The sequence below is a fragment of the Gekko japonicus genome, unplaced genomic scaffold (genome assembly GCF_001447785.1).
Source record: "Gekko japonicus isolate JY-2015 unplaced genomic scaffold, Gekko_japonicus_V1.1 scaffold2061, whole genome shotgun sequence".
In the NCBI taxonomy this organism is placed as follows: Eukaryota; Metazoa; Chordata; class Lepidosauria; order Squamata; family Gekkonidae; genus Gekko; species Gekko japonicus.
In genome coordinates this window covers 305,505-329,903 of record NW_015170950.1, presented here as the reverse complement: position 1 = coordinate 329,903, position 24,399 = coordinate 305,505, and the positions used below count along the sequence as shown (strand labels likewise).

The 24,399-nt window shown below is 49.7% G+C and overlaps 1 protein-coding gene across 1 annotated transcript in view; it reads left to right on the top strand.

Moving 5' to 3' along the window:
- Nucleotides 1-130: 130 nt before the first annotated feature.
- The window catches only part of GLB1L2 (galactosidase beta 1 like 2), a 116,138-nt gene continuing 91,869 nt past the window's right edge, over nt 131-24,399 (top strand). The window contains exons 1-3 of the mRNA XM_015418895.1: nt 131-276; nt 22,264-22,461; nt 24,036-24,104. Coding sequence (XP_015274381.1) covers nt 131-276; nt 22,264-22,461; nt 24,036-24,104 — 413 coding nt within the window. The remainder of the gene's footprint in view (nt 277-22,263; nt 22,462-24,035; nt 24,105-24,399) is intronic.

Below are 24,399 nucleotides of genomic sequence, written 5' to 3'. Positions count from 1 at the left end.
GCCCAATCCGCTCGAAGCAGCACAAATCTCCCGCCCCTCCTTTTGATCCCACCATAGCGACCAATCGGGTGCGAGCGGGGGGTCCGCCCTCCTCCAATGGGAGGAGTCCGTCTTAGTAACGGAGCTGCCAATGGTGGTGGAAGTCGGAGTCCCTGGTAACGGAGCCGGGGCTCGTCCGGACGGGTTCCCTGCCATGTGGAGCTGCGGGGGTCGCCGGCGGAGGCGACTCTTGGGGGGCGTCTTCCTGCTTCTGCTGGGGGCCGTCGTGGTGCGCAGGTGAGAGAAAGACCTGACGAGGAGGGGGCGGGGCTACGGCGTGATATGCTAATTAGTCCCTTGAGACACGCCCCCGGAGGGTTGGCCACGCCCACACCTTATGTGGAAAAGACCCCCTAGTCTGTCCACCAATGGGCTTCCCTGTAGAATCTTACCTACAGTTTAGCCACGCCCTTTTAAAGCCAATAGACACAGCCCCCCCCATTCCTTTCTCCTTTAGGCTAGCTAATAAACGCTTTTCCATAACCCCATTTTTTAGAATTGGGGGGGGGGGCTCTTTAAAACTTTTCTGTCCAGCCCCCCCTTTAAGGAAAAATATCCCCCCACCTCATTGAGCCCCCCTGCTCTCTTTCTCTGGATCCCCCCCATTGCCAATAATTCAATGGCAGGGTTGTCAACTGACCAGGAATCTCCTTTTGCTGCGCCAGTGCCTTTCAGAGCAGCCTGGTGTCAGCCTGCAGATGCAGCGTGAGTCACCTGCAGATGTGATCATTAAGGAGCTGGCTTGCAAATGCCCCCCCCCCCCCGTGTATGGGGAAAGGCAAGGGGCATAAATATTTTAAAGGAGGGGGGAAAAATCTGCTGATCAAGCTGGTGCTAAAAGCTTAAGACAGAAGCAAGGGGGGGGGGGTGCTTACATTTTTAAAGTTTGGCACGACTCCTGGCAGAAGCCTCTTGCTCCTGAAGGGAACGGATCAATAAAGATGGTTTTTTTAAAAGGATTGTTGTTAGGATGCGTAGGTGGCTCCAGAGGGCGGCTGCCGTGTTGGTCTGCAGTAAAATAGAACAAAGTCTGAGTCCAGTGGCACCTTCAGGATCAGCAAAGTTTAATTCTGGGTATAAGCTTTGTGAGGAAGTGTGCATGCACACAGAAGCTTAGAACTCAGAATTAAACTTTTGTTGGTCTTGAAGGTGCCGGTGGACTCAGATTTTGTTCTGTTGCTTCAGGCCAACACGGCTACCCACCTGCAATGAAACAGCACCTTAGAGACCAACATGAGTTTCGGGGTGTCACGTGGATGAAGGGAGCTTTGACTCTCAAACGTTTATACCCTGAAAACCTTGTTGGTCTCGAAGGTGCTCCTGGACTCAGCTCTAATTACGACAGGTAGGGTTGCCAACTGATCCCCTACCCAATCTGTCTGACTTGCTCTTGTGCCTTTGACAGAAATCAGCTGGTGATGCTCTTCACCTTTGCCTGGGACCCTGGAGAAGTGCTGCCAATCTGAGTGGGCAATACTGATCTTGCTAGACCAGTGCTCTGAGTCAGTATAAGGCAGCTTTGCATGTCCAACACGTGATCTGGCCTTCTTGGGAGCTGGAGCTGGTGAGAATCTGTCCTTATATATAATTGAATAGTGGGTGCCAAGGTTCTAATTCTAAAATGCACTCCCTTAGTGTATGGCTGATGGCACTGCTCCTCAGCATATATCGCCACCAATCAGAAGGCAAAGCCCGGGTCCCGCCCACACCACAACTGCTGCGACAACCTGGTCTTTTGCATATGGAAGCTGATTGGACTTCACTCCATTCCACACCTCAAACTCCCCCCCCCCGCAAGGCAGTTGGAATGTCAGTTGCATATGGAACCTGCTGTATTCTGGTGGTGTGCAGGTCCCAGATTCATGTTTTAAAAGCAGACTGACACTGTTTGCCCAAAGCCAGAGCACTCTCCCAGAGCCTCTTTCTAGATCTCGTTGTATTTATTTCCACAACGGGCCTTATTTCTAGTATTACATATTTATCATTATAATTAATGCATTCTGGAAGTATATTAAGCAAGAATATTTCTGGCACTAGTTCCAGTTTTATTTTACATATTTCTTGTATTATTTTCTGTATATATATCCAATTTTTTTTTATTTTTGGACACCGCCACCACATATGATAAAAGGTTCCAACACTTGTGGTGATGGTCTTCTTAAGCTTAATAGCTGCTCCTTGCTGCAGACCAACCTGCTGTCAATAGCATCGCTCCTGCGACAAGTTCAAACGATTCCGAGTCGGTAAGGTGCTCCTGGACTCAAATGTGGTTTGAAAGTTCAAAGTTTGACTCCGGTGGCATCTTTAAGACTAACAAAGTTTAATTTGCACTTCTTCAGTTGCCACCTGTACCCAATTGCACCTGTTTCACAAGGACAGCCGTGCTTTCCTCCCCCTGTCCCTCAGAGAGTGGGTAGGGGTGCCGTCTGCCTGGAGAAAAGAAGCCTGGTTCCCTTTAATAGAGGCTTAATGTGTGGGATTGGGCAGCTGAAGGGGTTTTTTTTCATGGCATGGAGGTAAATAACATCCCATGAAGCCTCTGCTAAGTGGACAGGGCATTTTTCTTGAGGCCAGCTGGCAACCTGAAACCTGCCACATTCCTGCCGAGCGGGTCAGGTGTCCCTTTCATTGGCTCTTGTGTTCATGTCTGCTTGGCATATTAAAAAGATGTAGGTCACCTGTTTTTGACCGGGTTTGTGGAACATATGCATACGTGAAGCTGCCTTACACTGAATCAGACCATCAAGGTCAGTATTGTCTACTTGGTCTGGCAGTGTTTCTCCCAGGTCTCTAGCTGAGATCTTTCACCTCCTACTTGGTCCTTTCAACTGGAGATGCTGAGGATTGAACCTGGGACCTTCTGCATACAAAGCAAGAGGCTCTTCCACTGAGCCACAGCCTTTCCCTTTGAACAGTGCTTTCCTCTGCAGCAGAGAACCTATGGAAATGTTTATAAGCCATGAGACCCTTTGCACTTTTTTGTGTGTGATTTCTTAAAGGCACAGGAGCAGTGGTCAGTTTTCTGAATGACTGGCAAGCATAAATGGAGCCACCTCTCCTACTGTTGCTTGGATTTCAGCCTAGCTTGTAAAAAAAGTTTCCTCTTCTTTTCTTCCTCTTCTGTTTGGTTGTGGAGGAGGGTGTGCATGTAGGCGTATTTTAGGTACACAGAAGTTGCTATTTAGGTGACCACCACTTCATGCATCTGACAAAATGGGCTTTGGCTCACGATGAACAGTTAATACTGCGATAAAGGTTTCCTGGTCTTTGGTGCCACGCACAACAAATATTGTGGCTTTTTCCTGGAATGGGTTAACAAAGCTACCCTTCTGGAATTTTGTCCTGATTTGAGAATTTTAAAACAAAGGATACTTAAAAAAAACCAAAAACCAACATTGGTATTTTGAGATGGTAAAATTGTAGCATGTAGAATTTTATGCTTTAGGTATCTAGAAGTGGTACCCATCTCTCCAATTCAAAGATTTATCTCGACTTCAAAGATTTATCTCGACTTCAGTGTGCGCTGTGCTCCTGCAACACAAAAGTACAATGTAATGCATAGCCTGCTGTTTCAACTGGTGAAGGTCCGTTTTGGATGGCTGATTAATATATTATAGGATAGTTCATGCGGTTTCCCCCCAGTATATATCTAGCCAAAAGAAAACTTCCTCTTTGTTTTTTACATTATTCGAGGAGGATTTCCTACACAGGCAATAGGGTTGTGCTATACAAAATGGTTCACAAAGTTACATGGATAAATTATTAGGGACTGTGGTCCGTACTACTGTGTACAGCTCGCTGTAAGTAGGATCCTGCTATGTAATTTTGCGTCATTTAATATGTCATGTTAACACTTAATGCTTTGCTTCAGTTCTGTTTTTAGACTTCTGGTTGGTTCCAGATTTCTGCAATCCTGATTCTATTGCATTGTTCATTGAATATCCCATCCTGTTGATTCCATTGACTCACTCGGTGTAAGCCGTCTGGAGTTCCAGTGAGAAAGGCAGACTGTACGTAACATAAATACAGTTATAAATAAAATAAACCGGAGCAGGACTGCAAATGCATTCAGTGCGCAGCAGGGCTCAGAAAAGAATTCTCAGCTGTGAGTCGGGGTGCTTCATGTCACCGAGCATTTTCATGTGCTTTATCTTTGGAGAGCCAGAGCCCGTGCAAGCCCCGTGGGCTTTCCTTGGCTTAATGGGGGTTTTATAGGATTCCCGACAAAATAACCCAAGTGGCCAGTCTGTTCCTGGAGCATGTCTTTGCGAGTGCTGCAGATAGACGAGGGATACTTTTCAGTCGCAGCCTGTTTCCTTGCTGATGGCCAGGGAGGAGAAAAGTGAGGTTTTGATAATATTCCAGATAGCACTTAGTGATCCTAAAGAGTTCATGTGTAACTTAGCGTAGCTCATTTTGAAGTGCATGGCATACTGGGGCTGGATGACACCCTGCTGTTTTGGATATCTTTGCAGTGGTGTCTTTTAAAAAAAGAATATAAGGACTTCTTTCTGTCTGTCTCACCTGCTGCTGTATAGCAGCCCCACGTGGTATTTGTGATCTAAATATATTTATCGGCTTACGTCCAACAATGTGCCATGGAAGATGCCCAGAGTTTTCTTGTGTTTGTTTCCGTTCCTGCCATCCCCCTTCTGTCTGCTGGGAAGTCATTGTAGAAGAATACTTCTTATGTAGAAGAATAGCCGCACAGAGCTCAGGAAGGCTGCAGTGAGGAGGGTTAAAATTACCCTAATTTCTCCTTGTGTCAGTTACCCTTCACTGCAGCCCCTCAGCTGGCGTGGCTATTTCTCCATATGGGTCCTGCAGCCCCAGGAATCATCTTCCCAGGGGTTGGGAGGGGCTTGGAAAATGGAGAGGAACATAAGCAACTCAGAGCTGCATGGATGCATTGTTCGACGCGGAACACTGTATCTCAAGGGGCAGCTGGCGAGGCATCGTGGTTGAGCTGCGATCAGAGAGGTTGCTGATTCAGATCTAACCATTAGGTGGCCTTTGGTAAATCTCCCAGCCTCAGCTGCCTCCCCTTCTGGATTATGGGGAGAAAATGCTGTCCTACCTTACAGGGCTGTTGTACCGATTGCCATATTATTTTATTTTATTATTTGATTTATTTGATTTATACCCTGCCCTCCCTCCCGAAGCAGGCTCAAGGCAGCTTACATAAAATACTGTCGCTAAAACAATATAGCTAAAAAAAACACAACACAAGGTGCTAGTAAACAATTTAATTGGCGATGGCGAAAGCAGAGTAGCATTAACATTCTAGTAAATGTAGTCGGTATTTGATGTTAAAGTCAGCGAAGCTCAGGCTGTCGGTGGTGGTATTGGGCACAGGGCCTTAGTGTGTTGGGTGCGGCTCCTTAACTAAAGGCCTGGTGGAAGAGCTCCATCTTGCAGGCCCTATGGAAGTGCAAAAGGTCCCGCAGGGCCCTGAGGTCTTCTGGGAGCTCATTCCACCAGCGCGGAGCCGCCACTGAAAAGGCCCTGGCTTTAGTTGATGCCAGCCTGATGTCTTTGGGGCCTGGAAGGCCCAGATGGTTTGGGGATCCTGACCGTCAGGTGTTTGAAAAACTGGCAGCCGTATACACAACGCTGCTTCTTTTTTTAAAAGAAAGTGTTCTTGAATGAAGCAAAGTGTGGATTGTAACAGATTTCTTCTTGACATTTTAATTGCATAGCAGTTGGTGGACCGTTCACAGTGTAAGCACAGCTGTGGTTGTCTCGAAAGAGCGTTTTGATCAAAACTCAGTGGCCCTTGTTGATTCCTTTCAGTCCTCTCAAGGAGTCCCGTTTCTTTTCGGTAAGCGTGTCATTTTGCACGGCGAAGCATTCTGTGCGACTCAAAAACTTGCATATTGGATGGCGCAACGTATTGGCATTTCTTGGCTAGATGACTAACTAGTATTGATCTCTTGATTTCTTGTCGATTTAATGCTTTTTTATGAGCAAAAAAAAAAGGCTGGCTTCGCCTTAAGTTTTATCTCCTCCTCTTCTCCCCTCGTGCTACGGAATTAACTTTGAGTCAGATGCAAGTGGCATAACAGTGTTTCGCTGGATTAGTGATCTCTTCTTTTCAGGTGCTAACACCACTCTGTGTCCAGTGATTCAACAGGTGTAGACAAACCGTATCTACTGATAATCCAACCTAGCATGTGTCTTTTCTTCCAGTCAGCGATGTGCTAACACCACACTATCTCCTGAGATTCAACAGGTCTAGGCAAAACCAAACCTACCAGTAATCCAGCCCCGTAGGTCAACAAAACAGCCAGGGAGACCTGAGACAATGGGGTGGGGGGTGGGGGACAGGCCTGCAGGTAGACCCGAAGCCATTATAAGAACATCAGAAGAGCCCTGCTGGATCAGACCAGTGGCCCACCTAGTCCAGTATCCCGTCTCACACAGTGGCCAACCAGTTCTTCTGGAGGGCCCACAACAGAGCATAGAGGCCGAGGCCTTCATAAGGACATCAGAAGAGCCCTGCTGGATCAGACCAGTGGCCCACCTAGTCCAGTATCCCGTCTCACACAGTGGCCAACCAGTTCTTCTGGAGGGCCCACAACAGAGCATAGAGGCCGAGGCCTTCATAAGGACATCAGAAGAGCCCTGCTGGATCAGACCAGTGGTCCATCTAGTCCAGCCTCCTGTCTCACACAGTGACCAGCTAGTACCTCTGGACGGCCCACAACAGAGCATAGAGGCCGAGGCCTTCATAAGGACATCAGAAGAGCCCTGCTGGATCAGACCAGTGGTCCACCTAGTCCAGCCTCCTGTCTCACACAGTGGCCAGCTAGTACCTCTGGACGGCCCACAACAGGGCATAGAGGCCTGAGAACTTCCCCTGATAAGAATGTAAGAAGAGCCCCGCTGGATCAGACCAGTGGTCCACCTAGTCCAGCATCCTGTCTCACACAGTGGATGGCCCACAACAGGGCAGAGAGGCCGAGGCCTTCCCCTGATAAGAACGTAAGAAGAGCCCTGCTGGATCAGACCAGTGGTCCATCTAGTCCAGCCTCCTGTCTCACACAGTGGCCAGCTAGTACCTCTGGACGGCCCACAACACGGCATAGAGGCCCGAGACCTTCCCCTGATAAGAACGTAAGAAGAGCCCCGCTGGATCAGACCAGTGGTCCACCTAGTCCAGCATCCTGTCTCATACAGGGGCCAACCAGTTCCTCTGTAGGGCCAATAGACAGGGCATAGAAGCCGAGGCCTTCCCATGATGTTGCCTCCTGGCTCTGGGACTCAGAGGCTTAGTGCCTCTGAATGTGGAGGTTCCCCTCAGGCACCACAGCTAGTAGCCATTGATAGACCTATCCTCCATGAATCTTATCTAATAAAGCTGTTTATTCCTGTGGCCATCACTACATCCTCTGCCAGCAAATCCCACATTTTAATCACTCTCTGTGTAAAGTAGTATTTCCTTTTGTCTGTCCTGAATCTACTTCCCATCAGCGTCATTGGATGCCCTCGTGTTCTAGTATTTTGGGAGAGGGAGGAAAAATTGTTCTTTGTCAGCTCTCTCCACCCCATGCATAGTTTTATAAACCTCTCTATCCTGTCCCCCCTCGGTCCTCTCTTTCCTAAACTGAAAAGTCCCAGACTCTGCAGCCTTTCCTCATAGGGGTCTCCCCTGCCCCCTAATCATCTTGATTGCTCTCCTCTGCACTTTTCCCAGGTCTGCAGTGTCCTTTTGGAGATAAGATAACCAGAACTGTACACAGCATTCCAAATGGGGCCACACCATAGATTTGTACAGGGGCACTACAAAATCAGTTGTTTTATTCTCATTCCCTTCCCTAATAACCCCTAGTAAGAGGCCCACGAGCAACAAATTGCTGTTTAAAAACCAGTCGCTTATGCATGGAAGTTTAGAGATGCTCCCACTCAAGCTTCAAAAAGCATTTCTGAGTTTGCGGCCTATTACTGAAAACTCTGCATTCTACCTGGGATTTTTACAGCGTAACAGAAGGACTGAAACTCAACCGCACAATCCATGCTATGTGGGCCTGGCCTCGTTTCTGGGCTAAGACGTGAACTTGCATGCTTTTGCTGTGTGTTTCGAAGTGATCGGTTAGCCGCCGTCCTTTGAAGAGCTTGGGATATGGTTGCACGCAGAAGAAAAGGGCTCGGTGGAAAGTTAGAGGTGGCCAGTTCATGTACGCTAGGACGTGGCCCAGATGTCATTGTGTCCCAAGCTTTAATCTACTTCCCTGTCTACCTCTTGTCCAGCCCAAGGCATGTAGAAATAGGAGGTTAATGTGTGGCTAATTGTGCACGAAAGTGGGTGCACGTCCAAATTCGCATCCTGTTCATAGCTACCCAGTGGAGACAGGCAAATAACCTTGGGCAGATGTGGAGCTGATTTGTGCCAGGGTCTTGCTTCTGCTAGTGATAAAAAGATTTCCCTTGCTCGAAAGCCAGTCGAATCCGACTCTAGGGGGCAGTGCTCATCTCTGTTTCCAAGCCGAAGAGCCAGCGCTGTCCAAAGGCGTTTCCGTGGTCATGTGGGCCACCATGACTAAACGCCAGGGTGCACAGAATGCTGTTACCTTCCCACCGGAGTGGTACCTATTTATCTACTTGCAAATTCTTGCTTTCGAACTGCCAGGTTGACAGGACCTGGGGCCAGAGATGGGAGTTCACTCCATCATGCGGTACTGGGGTCTCGAACTGCCGAACTACCGACCTTCCGGTCTGCAGATCAGTGTCTTAACCTCTGAGCCACCGCGGCCCCCTTCTAGTGATACATGTGCATAAGTACCGATAGGGATTGAAATGCACATCCTGTTCGCAGCAGTACAGTTTGGATAGAAAGGCATGATGTGCATCTGACTCCAGCTAGCGATAGCCACACATACGTGTGGATGGTGTTATGCATTCTAATGCTCTAGGGCTGTAAATTCTGTTTTGTTTTCTAAGTAAATGTGTTATTTAGCACCGTTTTATCATTTAGACACGCTCAGTCTCACAAACCCGGCCTGCCCATGTACACATCTGTGCCTGTTGTCAGAGGGCGCCACAGCATCCCATAGCATTTGCTGGCATCGGCGGAGGCTTTAATGGATTGTATCGGCTGCTGCAAAGGGCTCTTCTAGCTGTGTAGAGACGGGGCCACTCGTAGCATGAATCCCGAGCCCCCCAACTCATGTTACCGAGGCGTGGTATGGCTCACTCACATAGCTGGCAGATTGGAATCTGTGCAATGCACCCTCTGTATGGGTAGAATACGACTCTTTGGGGAGCCTGTGCAACTGCAAAGCTGTTGTCTTGGTGCCAGAAAGCAGGGACGTGGTGGAGATTGCGGCACGCTCCGGTACCAGACTTGCAATGACCTGCCTTCACTGCCTCTCCAGAGCAGGAAAGGGGGTGGGTGCTAAAAGGAGGGAAGCTTGGTGGTGGTTCTGCCAAGATAGTTTGAACGTTGACAATATTATATAGACGGTTATACTGATGGTGGTAGAAACTGCTCCCGCTAAGCTGTAGAGTCTTGTGAGCAAAAATTCAACTTTGTGAGCTACTGGCATTAAAGTTGTGAGCGAGCGATTTGGCTGCTGCATAAATTAGTTTGCTCTGGAGCCCTCCTTCCTGAGCGGAGGCAAAAATGCGTGAGCCGGAGGCTAAAAAACCACGAGCTAGCGCACGCTAACTCAGCTTAGCGGGAACACTGGAAAAGTGTCGTCTGGTCACAGTCGACTTACGGTGAACCTGTAGGGTGTTCAATGCAAGAACATAAGAACATAAGAGAAGCCATGTTGGATCAGGCCAATGGCCCATCTAGTTAAACACTGCATGCGACACCGTGGCCAAAACCAAGGTGCCATCAGGAGGTCCACCAGCAGGGCCAGAACTCCAGAAGCCCTCCCGCGGTTGCCCCCGAAGCACCAAGAATACAGAGCATCATTGCCCCTGACAGAGTGTTCCATCTGTATCTTGTGGCTAATAGCCACGGATGGACCTCTGAACACGGGGGGGGGGTTTTTTTGCCATTGCCTGCCTCTGCTTTGCAACCCTGGAGTTGCTTGGTGGTCTCCCATCCAAGTACTAACCAAGACCAGCCCTGCTTAGCTTCCACGATCTGGTGAGATCAGGCTAACCTGAGTCATCCAGTTCAGGGCACTTAGACTAATATTTACAGTTCAATCATTTAAGTGTTTAGTATTTTGCGTCTGTGCAATGCACATCTGAGTACCGATAGTTTACGGATGAGCATAGATGCGCAGTGGTCCGACGGCAGTCATTTCTGATGCTGCTCTTGACACGCATGCATAAATCGATTCACACACCTGAGTCCGGAACCGACTCGATCCTACCTTCTTTCCCCTCCTGTTGTCTTCCGGCCTGCTTTTGTGGCTTGTTGTGTTCCTCGCTTGTCGCGTTCTCTTGTTTCTGGATTTATCCCCCTTGGAGGAAAGAAGCCACAGATGGCCGCCCTGATCTGCATTCTCCTTTTAATCCTGAGCCGTAAACAAGAGGCCCGAGAAGTCAGTGGGGAAATGTGGTTTATGATGCATTTTAACTTAACGTATATTGGGGTCAAGATTTGCCAGAGCTTAAGTAAAAATTGATCTGTGCTGTTATGTCCCTTGTGGGTGGAGGGGGTAGGGGAACTGCTGCGGAGAAAGGGGGAAGCGCATTGGGCTGGTTGCTAGTTGCTTATGCAGTCACTGAATATATGTGACTTTTTTTTAAAAAAAGAGAGTCTCATTCTGTTTAACGTTTTGCCCTGAAATTGTCAATACAGTAATAATGAAGTGCCATTAAGTCACAGCCGACTTACGGCAACCCTTCATTTCACGGCCAGAGATCAGCAGGTTTCCCATTGCCTGTCTCTGCATAGTAACTCTGGACTTTCTCGGCGATTCCCCCATCCAAATACTGAAAGGTGGCTCATCAGGGAACCGGCCGGACGAAAACCTGGATGTTGCGCTGTTGTGTTATAGCAGTTGTTTGCAATTGGATGGTCCTGTTGCAGGAAAACCCAGTTGCTTATGATGGGTTATAGCAGAGGTCCCCAGTCTTTTTGAGCCGGTGGGCACTTTTGGCATTGACACGGGGTGGTGGTGGGCCCAACCACAAAATGGCTGCTCCAGGAGGCGGAGGGATCACAGAATGCCAGGGAGTGAGGTTATGCATAACCGTAACAGGAACTCTTCGGCATTTCTGGCGGACGCCGTGTTTAACAAGATGCCTTTTAAAATGATCACCCTATTAGTTCGTGACCCGAGTGCCGCGTGACGGAGTGAGCTCCCGTTCCCCAGCTCCTGCCAACCTAGCAGTTCGAGAGCAAGAAATTGCAAGTAGATAAATAGACACCGCTTTGGTGGGAAGGTAACAGCGTTCCCTGCACCTCTGCATCTACTCATGCTGGCCACATGACCACGGAAATGTCTTCGGACAGCGCTGGCTCTTCAACTTGGAAACAGAGATGAGCACTGCATCCCTGGAGTTGGATTCAACTGGCTTCCGAGCGAGGGAAACCTTTACCTTACAGGGTTGCTTGTGAGTAGGCCTGAGCTTTCCGCACGATCTAAATGTTCGCAGCTTGTTCGGAGGGGCGCGTACTCGGGAGCAACTTCTGACGGGGCTTGCTGCCAGAACATCGTTCCGTGCGCCTTGGCATGACCACGGAGACATCTTCGGACAGCGCTGGCTCTTCGGCTTGGAAACGGAGATGAGCACTGCCTCCTCGAGTCGGATTCGACTGGCTTTCGAGCAAGGGAAAGCTTTACCGTTACCTTTACTATTTTAAAATGCCTTCTTGGATACACACATGGCTTACCTTTAGTCGCTCAGTGAAGATCCTTGTGCCGTAGTGGCAGCTGTCGCTGAAGCAATGCACAGCCAGTCAAAAGCTCTGCTGGGCGAAAGCCCGCATGTGGCCCCGCCCACTTTCTAAAATCACTTGGCAGGTGCCAAGAGAAGTGTGGGCGGGTGCCCCCTGAGCGCCATCTTGGGGGCCCCTGCCTTATAGCGCGAGAATGCCACGTATTCAGAAACACACGCGTCTAGCCCGGAAGTCCCCGGCTCCCGACTCGGAGGCCGTCGGCGAAGCCCGGCCCGGACCCTTGTTCTCCTCCTGGCCCCGCGGCTCTGATTTAAGAGCAGGTAATTTTATGCCACGGCTGTTTTACGGGTGACATTTATGTGGCTGTTTCTCATATGGGTTTTATTGTAATTGCGTGTTTTGTTTTAATTGTCGGAAACCCCCGAAGGAGTGCTTCACTGCAGTCTATAGATGCTTTAAATAGATAATGGCAAATAATTTAAAGGAATCTGGAATCTCACCTTGGTTGCAAACTGGTCGTACGGGTGTTAGGTGATCATTCTCGCTCCCCCCCCTCCGCCCCTCTGTAGTACAGGAGTAATTTATTAGGCCTACTTTACAGGTTGGCTCAAGTGCCTAAGACGCTGAGCTGCAGACCAGAAGGTCAGTAGTTCAGCAGTTCGAGACCCGAGTGCCGCGTGACAGAAGTGAGCTCCCATCTCTGGGCCCAGCTCCTGCCCACCTAGCAGTTCGAAAGCAAGAATCTGCAAGTAGATAAATAGGTACCGCTTCGGTGGGAAGGTAACAGCGTTCTGTGCGCCTCGGCATCTAGTCATGCCGGCCACATGACCACGGAAACGTCTTCGGACAGCGCTGGCTCTTCGGCTTGGAAACGGAGATGAGCACCGCATCCCTGGAGTTGGATTCAGCTGGCTTCCGAGCGAGGGAAACCTTTACCTTACAGGGTTGCTTGTGAGTAGGCCTGAGCTTTCCGCACGATCTAAATGTACGCAACTTGTTCGGAGGGGCGCGTACTCGGGAGGAGCAACTTCTGACGGGGCTTGCTGCCCGCTAAGGGGACGCAGGCTTGCTAGCCTGAAGATGACAGATTAAGCTTAGCAAGTGATACAATTTACTTTGGGAAGAAAGAGGAGTCGAACGATGGACCAGCTACAGAGGGCAGCATCGGGCACGTTTGGGGGGGAAGGGTCCGTGTGTGTGTGTGTGTGTGTGTGTGTGTGTGTGTTTGGTGGTGAATTCCTAAGAGCTGAGATCTGGGAGCCCGAAATGACCCCTTTCCTTCTAGACAGTGAAACAGTGCCATGCGGAATCGGCTGCTGCCGTTGGGAGCCTCTAAATGATAGGAGAGTGCCGCCGGCGAGGGAGAGCGGTACCGAATCTAGGCTGGGAGTGATTGAAAAGGCTTAAATAAATGTTACGATAGAACCATTCCTTCGCCATCATAAAAAGTAATGGATAAGGACAGACGAAGTGCCAGAGCCGTAAATCAGTTCTTGCCATTAGGTTTCCGCTGGCTCCTCTTGATCTCGGCGTTCCTAGGATTTAATATATATGTATATAACGTGTCAGTGAAAACTCTTTGAAGGATGGCAAGTTCTTTCCCCATCTGTCATTCTGCCTCTTGGATCTAACCTGCCTTTGAAGCCGCCTGTTTTGAAGATGTATTTTATTTATTTATAATTTAGATTTGTGAATTGCTCCGTCCCTGAGTACTTCAGGCCTCCTCTTGGGACTCTCGTCTCTGTTTGGGTTTATCGGATACCTCCTCCGGGTAGCAGTTTTTTGTTCCGTCTTGGGTCTGGGGACCTTGGTTCATAAGATGGGACCAATACCCGAGACGAACGGTCCAAAAATTGCCCCTTCTACCTCCCCTCAAAAAGTCTGAATAATACAGTGGACAATTTTATTTTAACAGAAGGACATAAGAGCGCAGCCGTGTTGGATCAGGCCAGTGGTCCCCCTCCAGTGGCCAAACCCCGGCTTCCATCAGGAGGTCCACCAGCGGGGCCAGAACTCCAGAAGCCCTCCCACTGTTGCTCCCCAAGCATCAAGTATACAGAGCATCACTGCCCCAGATGTGGTGTTCCGTTTTATTTGGCCATCAGGTGTCAGCAAGCTGCCAATGTGTCTGTGATGTATGTGTTCGGCATGTCTGTATCCCTTTCCCCCCTTCGCTTGTCAACGACCTCTATTGCCATGACAACGGTAGTATACTCTGATGCGCATGTCCACCCTCAACCCCATGCGCTCACCTCCTCCACTGCATTCCTTTCCATGTACGCTAGCTTTGCTTTGATGGGGTCTTATCAACCCAAGGCCACAGGTGGTGTGCAGCAAGAGGCTTTTGCTTAGTCTGTAATGAATATGTAGTGTGGGAATAGTCTAATTGTTTAACTGTAGAGAACCGTTGTTTCTCAGGGTTTGGGCGCGCTGGGCACCTTCTAGGCAGGAGCGGGAACCATACCTATTGGCTATTGTAATTATGAATTTGCTTTAACCTATCTGTCAAACGCTCAACTCGTTATTCTGAACAGAGAATCTGTTCTAAGTGCTTCATGGCTTCAATAAAGTAAAACCTTCCTGCAAGTGTGTACTTCATTGCCTGCTGTGAGGTCTGACATCAGGTTGCAGCCAACCTACGAGAACCATGTGGGGTTTTCGAGGCAAGAGACAGAGGTGGTTTTCCCTTGCCTCCCTCTGCGTAACGACCCTGGGCTTCCTTGGCGGTCTCCCATCTGAGTTCTAGCAAGGGCTGGCCTTGCTCATGCTTCCGAGTTCGGGCTAGCCTGAGCCATCTAGTTCAGGGAATGCCACCTTTAACGTGCTTAAATTCTGCTGTTTTGCTCCGCCTCTTTGTCTTGAAGCCTGATTCAAAGTGTGACACCGGCAAGACGGCAAGCACCCGCCCGTGGGACTTTGCTCTCTTGCATGGCATTTTGTTTAAAATGGGCCTGCTAGCCACACCAACCTTGGACTGCAAGGAGATCAAATCAGTCAATCCTCAAAGAAATCAACCCTGACTGTTCCCTGGAAGGCCAGATAATGAAACTGAAGCTCAAATACTTTGGCCCCCAAAGGAGAAGGGAGCACTCACTGGAGAAGAACCCGATGCTGGGAAAGATTGAAGGTCAAAGAAGACGGGGACGGCAAAGGATGAGATGGTTAGACAGTGTCACAGATGCAACGAACACGAAATTGAGCCAACTTCAGAGGACGGCGGAAGACCGGAAGGCCTGGCAAGATCTGGTCCATGGGGTCGCGAAGAGTCGGACTCGACTGTGCAACTGAACAACAAAAAAAGCCACACCAAGCAGCTCCATGCACTTAATAACACTGAAGTCTTAGACACCCATACAGGTAATGACGCTCTGGCGTGCCAAGCAGACATAGCCGTTTGGTACAGATAGCAAGCAGACTAGCTTTTAGCAAGACGCCGTGCAAAGAGTGCAAAGTCCCATGGGTGAGGGCTTTAGCCACTGCCAGTCTCACGTTCAAATCAGGTGGTGGCTGGATGGTGAAAGGAAACAGAAAGGCTCCTTTGCAAATTCTTGTTCAGCTCCTGGAAAACATAAGAACATAAGAGACGCCAATGTTGGATCAGGCCAATGGCCTATCTAGTCCAACACTCTGTCACACAGTGGCCAAAAATACCATCAGGAGGTCTAGCAGTGGAGCCAGGACACTAGAATCCCTCCCACTATCCCCCCCCCCCAAGAACCAAGGATACAGACCATCACTGGCGCCAGTCTGAGAGTTCCTTTCTATACAATGTGGCTAAGAGCCACTGATGGACCTCTGCTCCAGATGTTGTATCAATTCCCTCTTGAAGCCTTCCGTGCTTTTAGCCACCTCCACCTCCTGTGGCCGTGAATTCCACGTGTTAATCACTCTTTGGGTGAAGAAATACTTTGTTTTCTCCACATGCTTATCTAATTCCCTTTTGAAGACATCCATGCTTGTAGCCGCCACCACGTCCTGTGGCAGTGAATTCCAAGTGTTAATCACTCTTTGGGTGAAGAAGTACTTCCTTTTATCCATTCTAACCTGACCGCTCAGCAATTTCATGGAGTGCCCACAAGTTCTCGTATTGTGAGAAAAGGAGAAAAGTACTTCTTTCTCGACCTGCTCTATCCCATGCATAACCTTATAAACCTCGATCATGTCACCCCCCTCAGCCATCATTTCTCCAAGCTAAAGAGCCCCGAGAGCTTTAACCTTTCTTCATAGGGAAAGTGTTATCGGTTTTTAAGTTATCTATCAGTCGTAAGACCTCCTCTCTCGTCACCTCAATCTGACTCAGGTCTCTCAACACCGCTCCCGAAATCAGTGGTTCTGGAGTGGACAAGCCCTTTTCATCTTCCACAGTGAAAACAGAGGCAAAAAATGCATTTAGCTTCTCAGCCATTTCCCTATCATCCTTCAGTACTCCTTTTACCCCTTGGTCATCCAAGGGCCCCACTGCCTCCCTGGCTGGTTTCCTACTTCTACTGACTGCTTGGAAGCAGAAAGGAGACATCGCTGCTCGAGAAGGAGTGGAATATTTTGGATCCAAATCTGCACTGGATGTGCCTTGCTGAAGCCACACCTGTGCGTTATGCAAGGTGGGCAGAGCTATCTACTGAGTAGGCGTGGCTCTAGCAAGCATCATGCTTAACCATGGCCATTTTTTAAAAGCAAACTGGTCCACCTGGTGGAGTTTATTCCCCCCCTCTCCTTGCACATTAAACTTCAGAAAGGTTTTTGTGCCACAACCCTGGTTAAATTTCAGGTAGGGCTACCAGAAGCTAGTTGAAATTCCTTTAGGACTTGCATGTAACCCTGAGCAATCAGCTTGCTGACCTCTGTTTACGTAGTATCAGGCAGGTCCCTGCCCCAAGGAACTTACAATCTATTTTTAAAAAAATGTGTGTGTGAGTGCACACGCGTGTTTGTGTGTGCACATGGAAATCTTGGCGACCTCTGGTGACTGACTCCTACTGGGGGCCTGGAGGATATTCAGAGAGGTGGCTGAATAAAGCCTGCCCCCGCCTCCCGACTGCTGGTATTCCAAGGAGGTCTCCCATCCAAGTACTTGCCAAAGTCGACCCTGCTCAGTTTCCGAGATCTGATGAGATTGGGCTTGCCTGGGCTATCCAAGTCAGGGCGCAATCTAACATTTGACAGACAAAAGAGAGAGGATCCAAAACAGAAGAGCTCAGGTTAACAAGGAATGAATGTTAAGCACAGACAAGTTACTGGTACTTAAGCTTTTGTTTCATTTGGGCGTGGGCAAGGACTGGGAAGTTAAGCCAGATCTGCAAATGGCTTAAGCTCTTCCAAGTAACTTCACGCAATAAAATTCAATACAAATTTGCATTTCTCCTCTGTAAGGTAAAGGTAAAGGTTCCCTTGCTCGAAAGCCAGTCGAATCCGACTCTTGGGTTGCGGTGCTCATCTCCGTTTCCAAGCCGAAGAGCCAGCGCTGTCCGAAGACGTTTCCATGGTCATGTGGCCGGCATGACTAAACACCAAGGCGCTGTTACCTTCCCACCAAAGTGGTACCTATTTATCTACTTGCAATTTCTTGCTTTCGGACTGCTAGGTTGGCAGGAGCTGGAACCAGAGATGGGAGCTCACTCCATCATGCGGCACCCGGGTCTCGAACCGCTGAACTACTGACCTTCCACAGCCTGCAGTTCAGCGTCTTAACCACTTGAGCCACCGCAGCTCCATTTTCTCCTCTGAGTTCCGTTTTAATAATGGATAATGGGTTGAAACTCCCTTTTTCTGCACCCTTTACTATATGCAAAGGTTGGGCGATTTTTTCTTGGGAGGTCTGGATCTTTCTGAATGAGCCACTTTTGTGGATGCGCCATTCTGAACCTGAACTGTATTTTAAGGGGTGGGTGGGAAGGCTGAACCCTGCTGTGCCCAGGATCGCTAGAACCGACGGGGTAAACCATCCTTTGCCTGCTGTTAATAATGGAAGAACACCGGGAGAGCGTTGAATGTTCATCTTCTGTTTTACCACATTGATCGTCCGGCTTTCAGAATGTAAACTGTTTCAAATCTCAGTGTGTCGCGTGATTAAGCTATGTTTAATCTGGACTTCCTTTTCCAGGTATTATCCCTGCCTGCTGGTTCTTTCCGAGGCCTGCGGGGATGTGGTGGTGGTACAGAGGTAGTATCGGTGCTTTTTAGATAGCCCTTCCTAGCCGGGCTGCCGAGAGCTCCCAGGGGCCCTGGACAAAGATTCCCCCTGGGGCTTCCTTCGCAATGCCCAAACCCCATCCAAGCATCATATGAAAAGAAATCATTTCCATCTGTCCAGCTATTGCATTTTTATCCTGTCAAGGAGCTCAGGGTGATACAACAGTTCTCCCCTCCTCTGATTTGCCCCCACAGTGACACCGTGAGCTAGGTCAGGCATAGAAAAAAAAAGGACTGGTCCAAGGCCGCCCACTAAGAATTTAAAGCCAGATCTTATTCCCACACTCTACATCCGGAGCTCTCAACCTTTTTGAGCCTGTGGGCCACCTTCAGAATCCTGACACAGGGCGGTGGGTGTGGCCGCACAATGGCTCCAGCAGGAGGTGGAGCTAACCACAAAATGGCTGCCACAAGAGGCGGAGCCAGCCACAAAATATCAGGGAGTGAGGTCACGCGTAACTGTACTAGTAGCTCTTCAACACTGTAGGCAGGAGCTCTGTGTAGCGGGATGCCTTTTAAAATGAACGCAGTGTTTTAAAATGTTCCCTTGCGTGAAGATCCTTGTGCTGTGGTGGCCACAACAGCCAGTCAGAAACCCTGCTGGACAAAAGCTCCACCTGCCCTGCCAACTTTCTAAAAACACTTGGTGGACACCAAGAAAGGCGTTTCACTGCACTTGACGCTGCCAGCACGGGTAGGTTGCTAACTGGCTCTCGTTTACCTTTTGTCCTAACTCCGAGGAGGTCAGAGCGATACCTGGGCTCCCTCCCCCAATAGTTAATCGTCCATTTTTGGAGGGGAAGGCTGCGAGACACAGAGAGACTGGGACCATTTCTGCAGGAGTGAAATTCCCCGCCTTGACGTTTTTAAAACCGCGCATTTTGTGAAATTTTCCGTAGTAGATTCTTCCTCACCAGCCGCAAAACCCAAGTTTTCTCCTCCTTACCGCACGTTTTTAGAATCCCCGGCTTCAGCGAGTTCTGAAAACACGGGGTAAGAAGGAGAAAAGTCTGCTTTTTTGTGCCTGGTGTGGAAAAATCTACTGCGGAGAATTTCACACGACGTGCAGTTTGAAGAACACCAATGCGGGGGGGGGGGGGGGGGGGTTTCGCTACCGCGGAAATGGTCTGGTCCCAGGTCACACTTGCCTCTTCCTTTCTCCTCAGTTTAGGGGCCTCCCCGATGCGTACGGCCACACCCCAGTGGCCCCTCGCCCTGTTCCCCAGGGTGACCCCCCCCCGAGGCCCCGCCTTCCTCTCGGCAGCCCTGTTTCCAAGCTGTCCGGCAGCTTTCAGTTTAGTTTCCGTGGTGTCGTGTTGTAACTCAGAACCCAATATGTATATATTTGGTTTTACTCTTTGCAAGCCTCATTGGGGCACCAGGCTTCCGCCTCGCCCTGAAGGACTCCCCACCCTGTGAGCTTTTCTGCTTAGAAAGAAAGTGTCTCCCTCGTTCTCAGCCCGGTAGCATATAGCATCCCTCGCTCCTTCCGTTTCCCAGCAGGACTGTGGAGGGACACACTCCTTAAAAAAAAAAAAAGATCCACTTCCCTTCCCTTCGTGTCTCCCCTTTCTTCTAAGCTGTTCCGCAGCTAGCGGTTCCTCCCCAGCTCCCCCACGCACTGCAGAAACACTTCTCCGGTGGAAGCGTGTGGGTTTTTCATGTTTCCGTTTTCTGCAAAGTACGCCTGGCAGTGCCACTTAAGAAAGCTGGGCTTGTTCCTTGTGGAAGCCAACATACCGTGTGTGTGTGTGTGTGCGTGTCACGGCACTCCACTTTTGAAAGTATTCTTTTGCGTCACTTCGGTCGAGCCAGACGGCGGTTTGGTTCCAGGTAGTCTGAGATCTGAACCTCGCCTCTGCCACAGACTTACTCGGTGTGCTTAGGGCAAGCCACTGTCTCCTCAGCTCTCTGTCTTGAGGAAATGTTGAAGTGAAGACCAAAAGAGCCTTTGGGGAGGGGGTGGGAATCAAAAGACACTGTGTGTTTAGGGAAGCTGGTATACAGCTCTTTGGATCCTGGCATGGCTATCAGTTGTAGTATACGTAGCCCCCGGGGGTAATTTCCTGCGGGAGCGCACAGGAGCGGAGCTCCGGCAGTAAGGAGCCCAGGGGGCGGGCACATGTAACAGGCCCCGCCCCTGCTCCCAGCAGCCCTCAGTCGGGCCACGAGGAGCAAGAGGCAGCCAGGTAAGTTGCAGAGCCCCCCCTCGGCCCGCCTTCAGGTACAAGCTCTCCCTCCTCTGTGAGGGCAGATCTGCACATTCCCCCCCCCCAATAGCTAGCAATCCAAAACAGTCCAGTGGAGCCTGAGCGGTGGGTATTGCCTTCTGACCCACGTCCAGTGATGCCAGGGTGTGTGGCATATGCAAATAAGTTATGCTAATGAGCTCCTACATCTCTTTTTCTACGAAATGACCCCTGCATAGCCCTGTTCCAAGATCTAAGGTCCTTATCGGCCACCCTTATCGGCCAAACAAACAAAAGACCTGTGAGTTGTTGTGGGGTGGAGAACTGGAAAGACTGGCCCCTTTCCTGCTAGATCCACTGCCAGGAACCTCATGGGCACCTTTCTCACTTTCTCTTCACCTCTGACTTGTAGTCAGAAACTCGAGTTCCCATTAACACGCTTGGAGAAATTTTCTCTGTCGAAAATTATCCTCGAGTTCCACGGGCTGGACAGCACCTTTCTGAATGTTTTCAGAGACTGGTTCAGAGGCTTCCAGCCTGTAAACTTTTTTTTTTTGCTCATGGTCAAAGGAGAATGTATGCAATTTGGGAAACGTTTGGAGGAAAAATGATCGCCAGAGAGCAAGGCTGAACGAATAGGTGGGGAGAATGAGAAGGAAAGGCTCCCTGAGACGATAGCTTTGGGAGAGGGGAAAAGAAGGGTATCGAGAGCAAGAAATGGAGCAGATGGTCCACGGACTTGGCGGCCGCTGAGCACAGTGGCACGGATTTCAGCGTAGGAGAGCACAAAGGTCTTGAATCAGTGAGAGAACTCCACAAGGACTCCTCTGCCTGGTTTGACGAACCCTCAGCCGGGTCCTCAGTCCCGCAAACCGGGTCCTCATCACGTGCCACAGACGCTGGCCATCGTTTTTGTAGCCTCTCCTGCCCTAGAATTCTGCAAGCTAGAAGGGCCCGCAGCCGGCTCTTCTGGAATTGTGGCCGTTGAATCAGCTGCCGTTCGGAAGAACGGGCCCTGGTCTTTGGTGAGCCCCTTCCTGTCTCAGTAGTCCTCTGGCCTGATTTTAAATGCGACTCTGAAGAAGAAGAAGAGGAGGAGGAGGAGGAGGAGATTGGATTTATACCCCGCCCTTCACTACCCAAAGGTGTCTCAGAGCGGCTTACAAACTCCTTTCCCTTCCCCTCCCCACGACAGACACCCTGTGAGGTAGGTGGGGCCGAGAGAGCTCTTGACAGAAATGACTCTTTTTTCAAGAACAGCTCTTATCAGAACTATGGCTTGCCCAAGGTCATCCAGCCAGGTGCAAGTGGAGGCGTGGGGAATCAGACCCATTTCCCCCAGATTAGAGTCCGCGCGCCAGTTTGGTGTAGTGGTTAGGAGCGTGGACTCTAATCTGGGAGAACCGGGTTTGATTCCCCACTCCTCCACTTGCACCTGCAAGTGTGAACTTGGGTCAGTCACAAGCTCTGGCACAGCTGTCTTTGAAAAAGAGCAGTTTGTGTCAGAGCTCTCTCAGGCCCACCCACCTCACAGGGTGTCTGTTGTGGGGAGGGGAAGGGAAAGGAGTTTGTAAGCCACTCTGAGACTCCAAGTGAAGGGTGGGGTATAAATCCAACCTCTTCTTCTTCTTCTTAACCACTACACCAAACTGGCTGGAGACTCTGGAGAGAAGCCCTGTGCAGGCAGCAGCCCAGTTGAAGCAAAATGCTGGATGAGTGCAAAGCCATTGGGGCAGCTGCCTCCACCCCGCCTGCCTCATGTTTAGAAGCAGGCGGTCCCCCAAGCAGGAATCTCTGTTGGGCTTCCGGTGGGTTGTTTTCAGCTTGGGTAATCCCGGGTTCTGCAGGGTTGGCCTGCATCTTTCCCCCTCGGGGTCTCAGTGATGCAAAAGTCGTCCCGGAACGTCCTGCCTTCCCTTCCTCTCTGTAACGTGGCTTAGTAGAGTCCAGGATGCCAAGCTGATTCCGTGCCCGTGGCTTTGCGCATTCCCTTTCTTGCCCAGGACCCTGCTCTGCTGAGTTCTTCCCTTCCCGTTCTAGGTTTAACTGGAGCGACCTGGTCCCCATGAGGATGTGGGGCCGGGTGTTGGGCTTGCAGGCCGAAGACTCGCAGTTCCTGCTGGAGGGCCTGCCCTTTCGCATCTTTGGAGGGTCGGTGCACTATTTCCGGGTCCCCCGAGAGTACTGGAGAGACCGCCTGCTCAAGATGAAAGCGTGCGGCTTGAACACACTCACCACGTAAGTGCTGCCCGTCTTTGCTGCCCAGATCTCGTCGCGGCGGAAACGGGCTGGGTAACATGCAGTGTTCCCCCCGAGCTGAGTGAGTGTGAGCTAGTTCACAGTTTTTTTAGCCTCCGGCTCCCGGTTCTTTGCCTTAGCTCAGAAAGGACGGCTCCAGAGCAAACTAATCTATGCAGTAGCCAAATCGCTCGCTTACAACTTTCATGCCAGTAGCTCATAACGTAGAATTTTTGCTCACAGGACTCCACAGCTTAGAATGAGCATTGGTAACAGGAACACCAGACTGCCATGTCCAAGTTCCATAACATATTTCAGTTGTACCAGTGCAGCATGGGCCACCAATAGCACTTTCCAGGGCTTAGGGTCTTAACCTCTGTTGAACTGTTAGATGCGGCTCCTCAGTCGAACGCCTGGTGGAAGAGCTCCGTCTCGCAGGCCCTGTGGAATTGCAATAAATCCTGCAGAGCCCTGATATCCTCTGGATATAAGATATTACACTCAGGATGGTATCCATGGCTGTCCACTTTGCCATTCGATGTTCACAATAGCCCTGTGAAGGAGGGTAGGCTGGGTGGGGATTTGCCCTTGGGTCTCCCTAGTCCCAGCCCGATTCTCTAACTGCTACACGTCACTGGTTGTCGGTGTGTATTTACACACACAGGTGTGTTTTGTCGCACATATGACTGCGACACCCTGTGAGTGGTCAAGATCAAGAAAATGACGAGCCACACCAGTCACAAGAGATTAAAAAATAAGGCCAAGGCCAATGGTGCAACATCAGGCAAAAATATATTATACTAAGTTAAATTTCAAAAAAATTCCCTACGTGTTTCACCAACAGGCTGTGTCAGGGGAATCTGTTCTCCTTGCAGTAGTTCTTCAGATCTGTTCATCTGGCAGTAGCGCTACCGATCTTTTACTCTTTTCTAAACATAATTTCTATTTTGAACTTTTTGAGGGAATACAAAATAAAAGAAGGGATAAATCGTTTACTCTTTTTGAAGAATTCCTGCAAGACGGACAGATTCCCCCAACGAAGCCTGTCGGCGAAATGCGTAGGGGATTTTTTAATTCAACTGAGTGATAAAATATATTTTACCTGACTTTGCACCATCGGCCTTGGCCTTATTTTTTTATCTCCATTGGTCAAGATCCAGAATAAAGTCAGGGTCATTTAGTGGCAGGAGCCCATGCATTCAGGCGTGGCATGACATGCAAAGCTGTACCATTATGTATTCTGTGCATGTTACGTCCCCGATTCATATGGGATGTGACACATAAAGGTGCAAGATCTCTGCTACAGTTTTAAAATATTTCCCCTTCCTTTTTTTCTGAGTGAGACAGCAGACTAGCATTTTCCAATACCTTGGCTTAAATTTGGTAGGGCCTCCAGGGGGCTGGTAAAATAGCTTGGTGGGGGGAGCAGTCGGCCCTGGGCTACTGGTGGTTCATCTCTGCTTCAGAGCACTCCGAGGTCCCGAGGCAAAGATAGGCAGCCAATTCCTTGCTTTGTTATTTCGACCCTGACTCCACCACTGAGCTGCACAGCCAACCGATTCTATGTTCTTCAGGTATGTTCCGTGGAATCTACACGAAGCAGCAAAAGGGAAGTTTGACTTCAGTGGAAACCTGGATTTGCAGTAAGTATTTAGGGATCAAGTGTTCCGTCGCTTAAAAAACCCAAAATAAAGCTGGGAGATCTGCAGCCTGAACATTCCTTTTATTGTGATGAACCAGGTTCACTGGGGGAAGGAGCAGGTATTCAATTTTGTTCCGTTTGCACAACATCGGAGAGGGTTTCATGGGACCGTGAACCCTCTGACAGGGTCAGAAGGGCTGTGTAAGAGCCGTATTCTACCCCCTCCGCCAGCTGGAAGCTCTCCAGAGTGAATTCAAAAAACCCATTGACTGAGAAGGAAATTCCCGGGGGTCACT